Source organism: Alosa alosa, chromosome 14 (genome assembly GCF_017589495.1).
Source record: "Alosa alosa isolate M-15738 ecotype Scorff River chromosome 14, AALO_Geno_1.1, whole genome shotgun sequence".
Taxonomy (NCBI): Eukaryota; Metazoa; Chordata; class Actinopteri; order Clupeiformes; family Clupeidae; genus Alosa; species Alosa alosa.
Genome location: NC_063202.1, coordinates 25,346,464 through 25,358,910, shown reverse-complemented (window position 1 = coordinate 25,358,910; position 12,447 = coordinate 25,346,464). Strand labels below are relative to the sequence as shown.

Here is a 12,447-nt window from a genome sequence, read left to right as displayed (position 1 = left end):
AACAGTCAATACATTCATCCAAATCCTAGTTTCGTTTGTTTTATGGACTACTAGGTGGTCGTGGAAGAGACCGTTAAAACATTAATTGTCTTGTAAGCGGAACCAAAGTTTCACAGGCACCGTTGTGGTAGAACAAAGGACCTACAACCTCGTCCTTTCATTGGAGAGTCGCCTCGCGTTCAACGGAATCATTTGCATAAAGATGGGCCTCGGCCAGCTTTGTCGCGCTACATTATTTCAAATGCAGCTGCCTTCCCGGGATGCTTTATGGGTAGCGTAAAAAATTAAACGACGCCACCCATAGGACTAGAGTGGAATGTGACACGACAAAAAGAAGTGTCGTGCAAGTGGATGGGTACCGTGACATTCATTCCTGCTGGCGCGCCTGATAGTGACTGCTGTTGTCGCGGCAAGCTGCCTATGCTCCTGTCTCTAAATGGGCACAGTGTAGACTAGACCACTGTAATAAATGCAGCCTGTAGCATAGGCTATTTCGGCAAACCCAGACAGGTTGTGGCATCAGTTTCGCTTTTAAAACGCAACAGTGTAGCGAGAGGGAGAGTGCGGGCTATTTAATTTGCAGCATGACAGACGAACTCCCATTGTGAGCACACTCTACGGACCAGTGGCATCTTTAGTAGGCCTAACATTGTCTCCGCTATTTTTTTTCTTCGTCGCTGAAGTGAAAGTGTCTCTGGGTTGAGTGGTCCACGATCAGGAAATTTAGTTTGAGTGAATAGTAGTCCAAGTCGAGTCGCAAGTCATGCCGAATTTTATCAAGTTTTGGCCTTGCTTCCACCAAACAAAAATATCGACCAAAAACGATATTTTTCAAAAACGGGTTGTGTTTTTTTTTTTTTTTGAAAACTGTTTTGCCATCGCCTTTTCGATGACTACATAGCCAACCCATTACCTCTGACCCAACTGCACTCGACCTGACACTCATTAGGCTGTTGCCTGCCTGGTAATAGTTTTCATACATGACATTACCTAAGATTACACTCAGTAAACATCACAAACTAATGCTGCGCAGTGCCAATCGCTTATCATGATTTGGTGAACAGCGTTTTCCTTGGTTGATTAATGTTATTTGGGATTGTACTGTATTGTCCTGAGTATAAGACAAGGTTTTTTTTTCATTTTATGTCTGAAAAAGTGGGGTCGTCTTACATTCGCGGTCTAGAAAAAAAGCAAAAGCCTGTATAGGCTTGATGGCGCCGTATCGATATTTTGTAACGAGTGAATTAAGTGAGCAGCCACCAACCTTCTTCACAACAGTGGCACGAGCCTGAATGATGGAGAGACCAAGAAATAATCTCGAACAAAGTGGATCAGACTTTTAGTTAATTAATAAGAAGTAGTAGTAGTAGTAGTAGTAACTTTTGAAAGTGTGTTGTCATTAAAATTGTATTTCGCCTGGTAACAACTAAATTGAAAGGAGCAAGATTAACATATTGGCATTGTTATTATTCTTTCAAATTGCAGGCCTCCTCTTAAACCAGATTATTGTTAACATGTCTGCACATGCTGTTCAAGATTCTAAAGATCCTCTGAAGATGACTGTATACTCAGCGGTAAGCTAAACCATTTCTGCAGATTTTCATGTGGTGCTAGCAGTGTCTGTTAATGCAACAGTTTATGAATGGTGATTGCCAGTAATGAAGCAACTCCCAAGAGGTTGTAGATTGTAGGTTGTAGGTTGTACTTAAGCGATAATGGTTGCCAAGCATCACACAGATGAAAACTTTTCTAGTGAGCTAGACCTTTGTTTACATGCTCGCTGCTACAGCCTGCGTTTGCATATTAGTCCAGTAGCAATAGGGTTACACATAGAACAAATGAGTAACAAGCTGAATTTATCAGGATATGTTCAGAATACCTTTAGGAATGACATACTAAAAGTCCCCGTATATATACTCTTTTGATCCCGTGAGGGAAATTTGGTCTCTGCATTTATCCCAATCCGTGAATTAGTGAAACACACTCAGCACACAGTGTACACACAGTAGAGTGAAGCACACACTAATCCCGGCGCAGTGAGCTGCCTGCATCAACAGCGGCGCTCGGGGAGCAGTGAGGGATTAGGTGCCTTGCTCAAGGGCACTTCAGCCGTGCCTACTGGTCAGGATTCGAACCGGCAACCCTCCGGCTACAGGTCCGAAGTGCTAACCAGTAGGCCACGGCCGCCATTTGGAGATTTTTTCATATCTCAGGCTTAAAACCTGATACAAATGTAATTAAAAGGTAAAAATATATGTTTTTTAGGGTAAGTAAGTCAAGTTCATCATAAGTTTATTGAATGGAGACATTTCATAATAATAAATCACTTCAGTCATCATCCTCATCATCAGAAATTGGTGTTGATTCTTCAGTTTCTCCCTCATAATCTAGTAAAGCTGGCATTGGTGCTGCATTATATGAAGTCAGCATTATATATAATATTATGTGCTATTACATTATAACGGTTATAGAGGGAAAATTTCTGTCTCATTGTTGTCTAACTATGTGTTCAGACCAAGAGCTACCAAAGTTGCAAAATCACTTTTGTCACTGGTAAAATGCAGCTGCTAAATAATAAATCTGTTGTTTTTGTCGACATGAGAGATTTGAACCTTCTAAGTTCACATATTTTTCATAGACATTAAGATTTTATAAACATTTAAGGTTTATAAACATGATCAAATGTATAAAGAAATGCCTGTAGCCTAAATATGCTTTAAAACTTGCCATCATAGTTATTCCTCTTTTGCCAAACTCTCTGAATTAACAAGGAATTCTTATTTTAACTTAGCTTGCGCTAGCTGTTTTTTGGGTCACTGTACCATTTCAGCCCACCTTGGAAAAAAGCATTTTTTTTATGTTCAAAAAATGCCTTTTTCCAAGGTGGGCTAAAATATTATTTCACCCATCCAAATCCTTTTTCTTTTTTTTTTGTAAAATGAATCAGAAAACATATAGTTTGTACACTCAACATCTTTAATCCTTAAGCAGTGTATCTGTAGCAGGGTTAATGTTGTTTCCCTGAATTTCCCCACATGAGTTGTGCTTTTCTTTTTGGAGTTTTTGTATTTTCTTTATTTTCCCACGGGAATCTAAGGGTAAGGGGGTGTGGTGTAGGTGTGACGTGAGGCTATGCTTCGCGAAAATGAACTTTTAACTAAGTGTCCCACTTCCCCAGGCTGGCTTGTCAGATTTCACGCAACAGGAGCACCTGAATGTGATAGCCTGTGTACGAAAATAAACAAATTCAGTAAGACCCAGTTCGAACGTCACGTTGCGTTATTTCAACTTTTCTTTTAAAAACACAACGCAGTGGATATTTATGGAGAGCAAAATACTCCCGTTACATATCAGTAGGGCTACATGTATTGACTATTGACAATGGTTTGCTCACTGCGCTAACTAGCATAACTCATCTTTCTACATAAAGCCAAATGGTAAAAAATGACACTGAACTACCTGTTTATACACACAAAACAAACAATAATCTCCCAATTTACATAATATGAATCTACATACTTAGTCAGTGGCTGAAAATAATTGAAAAGAGGCTCTATCTGAGGGGTTCGAAAACACCAAAGTTTTGAAGCGACTTTGGTGCCAAATAAAAACTAACATAATAAAGACATTGTGTTATTAGACAAAATAATGAATAGCATTAGACAGGCCCCTCTTTTTCTAAAAAATTACAAAGTTACAAATGGGCTTAAATGGTGCCTGGGCTTAATGGGTACACTATGTGAATTTTGTGTCACATTGACCTTGTAATCTTGGTTAACTTTAATTTTAGCAGTGTGTCAATGGTGAATTTGGATTCCTTGTATGAGAGAACTTATATTTAAACATTTTTATTGCATTTGTATTATGTTTTAAGCCTGAGTGATGGTAAAATCTCCAAATAGCGGCAATTTTGGACGCCATCTTGAATATCTCAGAAAGCACAAGGGGGATTCACGGGGACTTTTAGTATGTTATTCCTAAAGGTATTCTGAACATATCCTGAAAAATTCAGCTTGTTACCAATTTTGAGCTAATGCTCTTGGACTACAGTATATGTCTTATCGGCCTGCCTTTTTTTGGGTGGTTGGAAATGCTAGTGCATTCTTTTTTAATTTAGGTTGTATGACTTTACATTAACATACACAAACTGTTTAAAGTAATGTTTATTGATGTCATTGTAAGTAGTTACTACTAGATACTTGCCTCTGAAAATGCTGTTATCAGCAACTGAAGAAAGTATGATGATGAAAGTAAGTTTTCTGTTGTGATAAATAAACAGATAAATAAAGCACTGCACGTCCTCTGTTAATAATGTCTTTTACTCACTACAGCATGACACCACTATAGTGGCCCTGCAGGCAGCTTTGGATGTGTTCAATGGGCAGCAGCCCCCCTACGCCTCATGTCACATATTTGAATTGTACCAGGAGGACAATGGGTATGCTACACTTATTTTACACATTTTATTTTCGAGCTTGTATGCACTTTATTGCACATATATGCCACGTTTATTTAGGGAAAGGTTTAAATGTTCTTTTGATTGATTAGCATTGGGAAATGGACCAGATATGGTTATAATAATACTTTTGTTGTTGTTGGCAACAAACAAAAAAAATTCTGAAAAAAAGAACATCTGTATTTGTATCTGTATTAACCCCCTTGACTATGAAGCATTAAATATGATCTTATTACACTGCTCTTCATAATGCTGCAGAATGCTCCATTCAGTTGGTGTGCTATTCCTCAAAAACAGACTATTGCTAAGTATAACAGACCTCTGTCAAGGAAAATGGGTTTTGTGCTTCTAATTCACGTCTTTCATATCACTCCGCAATTAGTACAGTCACTTCTTGCATTGGAACTTCATTCAAAAGTGAAAGCAGATGGTTGATCAACGGTGTTCTAAAGAATGTTTGATTCAAGTTCAGCATGTGTTGCGAATTATTTGTTTCTCACCAAAAGCCACGATGAAATGGTAACAAATAAATGTAAAGAGTCATATCATGTGGAGTTTATTTTTCCGCTGGCGCGTCGGTCCTGTTCGCCCCTGTTGGGACTTATTTTCCGATAATGACTGGCGTTCTATACATTATCCCTTACGCAACTTACTTATAGCGTTTTTACTGCTGTGCTGATATTTCTTTGTTACTGATTTTGTTCAACAACCACACTTTCAGTATTTTCCTCTGATGAAACTCTGGATTTTTCCACGTCTCCATTTCCACGTCCTCCATATACACTGCATTCCACATTATTATACAAATTACATTTTTCTCAGATTTTCCTAAATAGTTTATGCAAATGACAGTCAGTATAATTCGAATTTTATTGAACAAACCTCGCAATGATGACTATAATACCATATGAACTCAAAATGCGCTGTTCCAAATTATTATGAGTTTCAAGACATTTTATAGGTTGTAAAGAACTATAAATGGATATGTGTTACATTTGCAGCATTAGGAGGTGATATAAATTAAATCAAAAGTTATTTCAATCAAAACATCTTAACAGGCCAAGTTACATGTTAACATAGGACCCCTTCATTGATATCACCTTCACAATTCTTGCATCCATTGAACTTGTGAGTTCTTGGAGAGTTTCTGCTTTAATGTCTTTGCAGGATGTCAGAATAGCCTACCAGAGCTGCTGATTGGCTGTGAACTGCCTCCCACCCTCATATATCTTTTGCTTGATGATGCTCCAAAGGTTCTCAATAGGGTTGAGGTCAGGGGAAGATGGGGGCCACACCATGAGTTTCTCTCCTTTTATACCCATAGGTGTTCTTTGCAGCATGAGCGAGTGCATTGTCATGCATAAAGATGATTTTGCTACGGAAGGCACGGTTCTTCTTTTTGTACCACGGAAGAAAGTGCTCAGTCAGAAACTCTATATACTTTGTCAAGGTCATTTTCACACCGTCAGGGACCCCAAAGGGGCCTACCAGCTCTCTCCCCATGATTCCGGCCCAAAACATGACTCCGCCACCTCCTTGCTGACGTCTCAGCCTTGTTGGGACATGGTGGCCATTCACCAACCATCCATTACTCCATCCATCTGGACCATCTAGGGTTGCACGGCACTCATCCGTAAACAAAACTCTTTGAAAATTAGTCTTCATGTATTCTTGAGCCCACTGCAACCGTTTCTGCTGGTGAGCATTGTTTAGGGGTGGCCGAATAGTAGGTTTATGCACACTTGCAAACTTCTTGAGGATCCTACACCTTGAGGTTTGCGGGACTCCAGAGGCACCAGCAGCTTCAAATACCTGTTTGCTGCTTTGCAATGGCATTTTTGCAGCTGCTCTCGTAATCCTATGAATTTGTCTGGCAGAAACCTTCCTTATGATGCCTTTGTCTGCACAAACCCGCCTGTGCTCTGAATCAGCGACAAATTTCTTCACAGTACGATGGTCACGCATAAGTTTTCAGGAAATATCCAATGTTTTCATACCTTGTCCAAAGTAGTGCACAATTTTACGCTTTTCAGCAGCAGAGAGATCCTTTTTCTTTCCCATATTGTTTGAAACCTATGGCATGCTAAATAATGTGGAACATCCTTCTTAAATAGTTTTTCTTTGATTGGGCTCACTAATAGTTTGATTGGGCAAACTAATTATCACAGGTGTCTGAGATTGATTTCACTGATCCAAAGAGCCCTGAGACACAATACCATCCATGAGTAATTGAAAAGCAAAAAAATAAATGTTTATAACACCCTGTTATATCCACTGCACTTCCTAAGTATGTAAATAACGTTCTCCACCACTCCATCTTGCAGTCTGATCTTGATGTTACTGTTATTGATCCTCATACCTTTGGTCTGTCCCATATTTATCTATATGTCTGTTTTTTCAAGTACTGATCATTTGCTATGAATTTGGTCTCTAGAACTTGACTTGCTAGGTTGTTGGCAAAGTCGAGCTCGTTCAGCTGTTCTGTTAAGGTCCACAGTTAGGGTCCACAGTCTGGAGTGATGACAAACTAGCATCTATGATCTGTGGCTGTCAAAAGTCCACTTGCTGCTGACCTGTGCTTCCAGTGTGCTCTAGACTGCCAGCAAGGCTACCGGGTTGGTCTGTTCAGTGATTTTTGGTCTGTTCTGACATTTTCAGTTGGTTAAATTTAACCGATGAACTAATGTGTTTTTTTTCCTCCATTTTTCTCCTTCCATTTTTCTTAACGTAATTCTATGCGTAAAGCGAATTTTTTTGCTCTTTGTGCATGAAAGATGTGCTATATAAATAAACCCCCAAAACGTATTATTTCCAGATTTAAGACAAGAAAAAAAAAAATGCTTGAGCCTCTAAATCAGGGGTCGGCAAGTAACTTTGGCAGCGGGCCAGTATTTTTCATGGCCAATAGATGGCGGGCGGCAGGCCAGAGCAGTCTATAGTACTTATATTATTTAAACGCAGCTCCGGTCCACACACATCTACAGGGAGAATGGATAAAAATTAAAAATAAACCATGGATGGGTCCATTGATGGTCTACTTGAGTAATTAAATGGTCTTATTTAACTCTGTTTTATTCTCTTGTTTTATTCTCCTTTTCAATATTGGTAACTACAGGAGTTAACTGGGAGAAATTGTCTTGGTCAAAACGTCAAAAAAGGGAAGTTTTACCACGAACGTAGAGCCTATTAAGAGGAATGGAAAGAAAATTTGGCGTTCATCTTACCCGGTTTCACAAATATATATATATATATATATATATATATATGCCTGATATGCTGTTGGTGTTGGATATGCAACGGTGTCGCTTTTTTAAAAGAATATCAGACGGCACTAGCCTACCCCAGACGGAGCGGCACCTTCAAGGTGGCCTATCCGCTCCAGACAGTAGTATAAAAGCGCAGCATTGAAGCACTGGTAGAGGGCTACACACAGAGTAGGCTAGCTAGGCTAGATCCTATTGCGTTCTGGGGTTCTTTCCATATTTGTTTAAGCACGGTGGACTGATCGGTGAATAGACTAAAAGAATATTACTGGCGCCTGTTGCGGACCCATGCTCTAGATGTACACAGAGGAATAGCACAATGATTTTTTAACAATCATTGTGACCTCATTGAAAAGACAACACACCGTTCCTCTTAGTAATGAAATACTGTTGGTTAATAAAGTACTGGTGTGATCGTTTCTCTCTAATAATAAAATACAACAGGAAGGATATTCTGGTGAAATAGCTCCACAGCTTGTTTATTGCTATGTAATAAAGTAAGAGTGTCAAAAAGAAGAAGAAAAAAAAAATCATGTTATGGTCATGTCAGTGAAAATATCTGGACTTGCCTTGTTGTCTAGGTCCTTCACTGTGGCCATGTTCTACCGCAATGACAGCAGTAAATCACCCTATCCCCTGGCCCTGCCCAGCTGTGAACAGTATTGTCTTCTGCAAGACTTCATTCGTCTCACTAAGGATGTCATAACACCTGACTGGGAGAAGGACTGTCAAGTGGTAACTACAGTAAAAGACACAGGTTAGTATTTTCACATCTTTACTTCAAGTATTACTGAGAATATCTGTGATACGGGAAAAGGGTTCTCCAATGTTTTCTCAGTTAGTTTTTTAAAATGATATCAGATTAGTTAGATTGTATATATTGCATTAATGATCAGCTATTTCTTTCTACAACAGTCTAGAACCCTTCTACAATTATGTGAACACATGCTGCCCTGATTAAAAAACAATGTAACTGATCTCAGCTGGTATTCTGTCTATAATGGATTGGAATGGAAATGTTTTCAATCTTGAAAAGTGTTTACATTCTTGTCTTTTCAAGAGAGATTGAATATTTCCTTATTCAACATGCCAACTTTTTATATGTTGCTGAAAGTATTTGCCTATGATGAAACTGAAAACTACACTGCTCATTTTCAAACAGGCATGCTAATATGGCTCCATCTTGTGGTGCTTCCTTAAATGACACTTAAATGACTTCAGAAGTTAGATAATTCATGATTCATTGCGGCAAAGACAATTTCTATATGAAAAAAAGCTGACAGATTGCTAATCATACAGGATTATCCATACATGGAAAAAGGCATCGACCTCAATCTTAACAACAGCTGACGTCAAACAGATCTCAAACACCATACCATTACTCAGACTCAAAGGACTTCCAGGACAATTGTGGTGGTGCACCACACCACTGTGCAGTGATTGTTGCACAGAGGGTCTACTTTGAAAGGTTATCAGAGGAACTCTTCTTCATAGTCTGAAGTGTCCAAAGCAACATCTGTAGAAAAATAGAGCTGAAACATGCTCAGATAAGAGGGTGCATATCCAGTAAGTGTCCTGCATTTTAAGTAATCTGCAGTTAGCCTGTTTAGCACAGAGACCTTCTCATTTGGAATTGAGAGTGGGTCTGGTCTAGTCATTGACTTACGACTTCAAGCAGGGGCGTAACTAGCAGTGAAATTAAACTTAAATGGGTACATTAAGCTCTTGCCAAATCCTTTTAGAAGTTCAGCAATATTGTAAACGAATGTTTTTAAATGCAGTTCACTTAATTCCAAAGAAATATACATCCATGCTGGATTAGCAACTGCATTTGCGTGCCTGCATGTGTATTTAATTCTTCAATGGCCTCTTGGCCAGACAGACCTGCAGAGCAAATCCCAAATTTGCCAAAGGTTTGTATGGGTATTCCCAGGCTAATCTGCAATGGTCTCACTACACTTGCAGGTAGGCCAGCTAACATTGTTTTGAATCCCATGGACTTCTAATAGTCCCGTTTGGAAATAAACATGTAATTGTGTTGCAATAGCAGAGGTGGAAAGTAACAAAATACATTTACTCACGTTACTGTATTGAGTAGTTTTTCTGTGTATTTTTTAAGTAGTTTATAAAATCGGTATTTTAAATTTTACTTGATTACATTTTGAGTGAAGTATTGTACTTCGCTACATCAAAAATCCCATCCGTTACTTGAGTAAAAAAAAAAAAGACTAACGGAAAGGGAGAGAAAAAAATCGCACCCTAAACCACTAGCCAAGTGATAATGATCAGCATGTAGCCTACAACAGGACATGAATCAAGCTGGCGCCATGCAGTCTTGACTGGATCACGAAATGCATCATATTAGCCTAACCTATGAAAGTGTATTTTCCGCTATTCCAATCGGTTGTCTCAGTTCGTTTTAGCACTAATGATTGCGGAGATATTTAAGCAAACACCATGGGATTTCGTGTTTTGACGTTTGTGCTCACCTTTCTTTGGAAATAAGTTTATTAGCAGTTGTTTCCCCTCATTTTTATGTCTCTCTTTTTCCTGTTTTGGCCTTTGTTTTTAGTAACCTGACTTGGCTTTGTTGGGGAAAGACATTGCACCAGCAGCAAAACAATTAGCGATCCACTACTAGCGATGCTCAACTAAATAAACAAAAGATAGACTACCTTATGAATCGTGCAGGCGGACTAAACAATTTAGCTCTTTAGCAAGGGAGAGTGAGAGTGACCTTACACAGTTTTCACTATGTCTTGTATACAAAATCCAGTCAGTCAAACTTTAAATTTCGACATTCATTTTGACATTTAATTTGGAAGTTAAAATATTCAGGTTAAATAAATATATGGTGGAAATAAGTATTGAACGTTTTTTTTTTATTTATTTATTTATTTATTTTTTCAGTAATTAGCCTAAACTTCCAGTGAGTCTATTCGAAATTTTCACCACACATTATATTAACACACATATAAAAAATCCAAACATAAGAGTTTTGTATATTAAAGTGGAATGACACAGGAAAAAAGTATTTTACGTGCCTACTGAAATTTCTTCAATACTTTGTGGAAAAGCCTTTGTTTGTAAAGACATTTCCTGTATGACAAAACTTATTGGTCGCAGTATCAGGTCTGATTTTGGCCCATTGTTCTAAACAGATTCCAGGGGTCCCTCTTGTGAATCCTGATCTTTAGTTACTTCCAGAACTATTTAATTGAATTGGCTGCCTTCAAGTCTTTCTGGAGCTTTCTCCGAGTGGTCCTTGGCTCTTGGAATTGGCTATCCTTCTGACTCCCTGGTCAGAAATATTACGAGGAGATCCTGTGCATGGCCGGTTGATGATGCAGTGATGTTTCTTCCACTTGCAGATAATGGCTCCCATGCTGCTTACTGGAAGATTCTGATGTTTTGAAATGCATCTGTAACCAGTTTCATTGATATGTTTTGCAACAATATGGTTGCAAAGGTCTTGGGAGAGCTTTTTGCTTTTATCCATCATGAAATGTTTCTTGTGTGACACCTTGGTAATGAAAAACCCATCAATATTATAATTATAGCCCATCAATATGTAGGCTACTAACCAAGCTTATATTAATTTGCAAAGATTGAAAGGATAACTACTCTCTATACAGATTCCAGCTCGTTCCTTCCCTTTCCTTGCCTTAGTGCTTTTTCTTAGCGTGTTTAATACTTTTCCCCTGTGTTATTCCACTTCATTACATGACTCTACTTATGGAGTTGTTTGGATTTTTTTATGTGTGGATTACCTGAGTTATTACTAATGCCTGGTGAAAATGTTGTGCCCCCTGTATTCCACTTTTCACGGGCCCTCTCCTCCATTGGGGCCCTATACTTCCCACTTTCCCCCCCCAGTAGGACGCCCTTTAATCTGCTGAACCTTCTGCTCGTTTCCAAATATAAAAAAAACTCTCTGCAACTCAATATTGGCCTGCCTGCCTCAGCTGCCTGTGAGGGGCTTTTCAGTTGTGCTGGATTACTGTTCACTGCAAAGTGACCCAAGGATGAGTGCAACTAACTTTGAAAATCAACTACTGCTCAAACTTAAATCACCGGAGTTCTCCTTTTTCACATAGATCTCCATTTCTCAACGTCCTTTTCAGGCAAGTACCTCCACTTGGCGGCCATATTGCAACACTTTTTGGCCACTTATCGTGCATCTATTTCAGCAGAAATGCGTGTGCGTAAGGCTTCACGACACCAATCTTGCTCGAGCAGCGAGATCACAACAGATGATTGGCACGATGTCTTCACAGCACACCACATGATTGGCTCAATGTATTTTACAACACACCACATGATTGGTTCAATGTATTCACATGTTGACGTTTTGCCGCGGAAGGGTTGTGATATGTGTAGACAACTGTTACAAACTAACCCCATGCATTACCATGGAGGATTATTTGAATGCTGTATCTCCTCATTAGAAAGTCTTTGGTAAAACTGGTTGTTCTGGTACCCCCAAAAAAAAAAAAGTAACTAAGTAACTTTTACTTAAAGTACATTTTAAATGAACTACTTTTTACTTTTACTTGAGTAAATTTTCAGATCGGTATTTTAACTTGTACTTGAGTAATATTTTAATCAAGGTATTGGTACTTTTACTTGAGTACAATATTTTCGTACTTTTTCCACCTCTGCAAGTAGCTGATTAGTTTCTGTGTACAATTGTCCCTAAAACTGATTGACTACCATAAGTAAATGATT

At 38.7% G+C, this 12,447-nt stretch overlaps 1 protein-coding gene across 1 annotated transcript in view; it reads left to right on the top strand.

The window, feature by feature from the left end:
- The window catches only part of acp2 (acid phosphatase 2, lysosomal), a 30,374-nt gene that overhangs the window by 16,386 nt on the left and 1,541 nt on the right, over positions 1-12,447 (top strand). Inside the window, exons 8-10 of the mRNA XM_048263596.1 lie at positions 1,486-1,574; positions 4,332-4,438; positions 8,301-8,476. Of these exons, the coding sequence (XP_048119553.1) occupies positions 1,486-1,574; positions 4,332-4,438; positions 8,301-8,476 (372 nt within the window). The remainder of the gene's footprint in view (positions 1-1,485; positions 1,575-4,331; positions 4,439-8,300; positions 8,477-12,447) is intronic.